The 954-nt window shown below is 68.1% G+C and overlaps 1 protein-coding gene across 1 annotated transcript in view; it reads right to left on the bottom strand.

Annotated features, from left to right (window-relative positions):
- The window catches only part of CERS2 (ceramide synthase 2), a 6,303-nt gene that overhangs the window by 4,459 nt on the left and 890 nt on the right, over nucleotides 1-954 (bottom strand). Inside the window, 5 exon segments of the mRNA XM_035898046.1 lie at nucleotides 61-139; nucleotides 141-232; nucleotides 506-556; nucleotides 657-714; nucleotides 882-954. Of these exon segments, the coding sequence (XP_035753939.1) occupies nucleotides 61-139; nucleotides 141-232; nucleotides 506-556; nucleotides 657-714; nucleotides 882-954 (353 nt within the window).

Here is a 954-nt window from a genome sequence, read left to right on the forward strand (position 1 = left end):
CCCCCGCGCCCCCCCTCTCGTCGCCCAGATCCTCCCAGCCCCCTGGTCCCTAATGCCCACCACGAGGGCGAAGGAAACCCTGCCCAGACGCCCCCGTGTCTGCCCCCCGCCCCCAGAGAGCCCCACCGCCACAGCCCACCTTGCGCTTGACGTCAGAGGCGATGCTGAAGAGCAGGGACCAGTAGAAGGAGAGCTCGATCATGTAGTACCAGTACTGGGAGGGCAGCATGCTCTGCAAGCCAAGAGACGGGCTGGGGGGGATCCTCTGCGGGTCGATCCCCTTCCGTGGGCTTCCCATGGGGGTCCCGGGGACCCCTCTGCGCCCCAGGGTGTGCAAACCCCTTCTCCACGCGTCAGCCAAACCCCCGTGGGTGCCAGAGGCACCGCGCAACCGCGGAGAGACCCTCCCGCCCCCCCCCCGGGGGCTCCGGTTCCCATCTTCCAGGCGGCTCCTGGGGGCAAGGGCGGGCAGTGGGACGGCGATGGGACGGGGTTGGGTGCTCACCTGGATGGGGTATCCCTTCCACACCTCCCGGAGGTCGTAGAACCAGGGTTTCTGCGGGATGCGGGGAGGAAAGAGAGAGAGAGAGGAGGCGTTAGAGGGGCCGGGGGGGCCAACGGGGCCGGGAACGCGCAGGGAGGGGGCCGGTACTTACATCCACTATGACAGCCATGCCAGCAATGAAAGCAATAAGGTAAAACGTGAATCGCCAACTGGAAAAAGGAAGCAGACGGTCCTCAGCGGCGCACCGGGGCGAGGGAGGGAGCAGGACAGACCCACCGACCCCATATCCCGCCCCCCCAGGGCGGCTGCCGGCCAAGTGGGCGCCCCCACAACCCCACCCACCACGGGGACGGTGACACCGGGCGTGGGGTCTCACCTGGCCTCCCTGAACTTCTTGAGCAGGCTGGGCCGGTCTTGGTTGCGGCGGCGGCGAAACCAGCGCTCCACCT

The sequence above is a fragment of the Egretta garzetta genome, unplaced genomic scaffold (assembly GCF_000687185.1).
Source record: "Egretta garzetta isolate BGI_Z169 unplaced genomic scaffold, ASM68718v1 scaffold437, whole genome shotgun sequence".
NCBI lineage: Eukaryota > Metazoa > Chordata > Aves > Pelecaniformes > Ardeidae > Egretta > Egretta garzetta.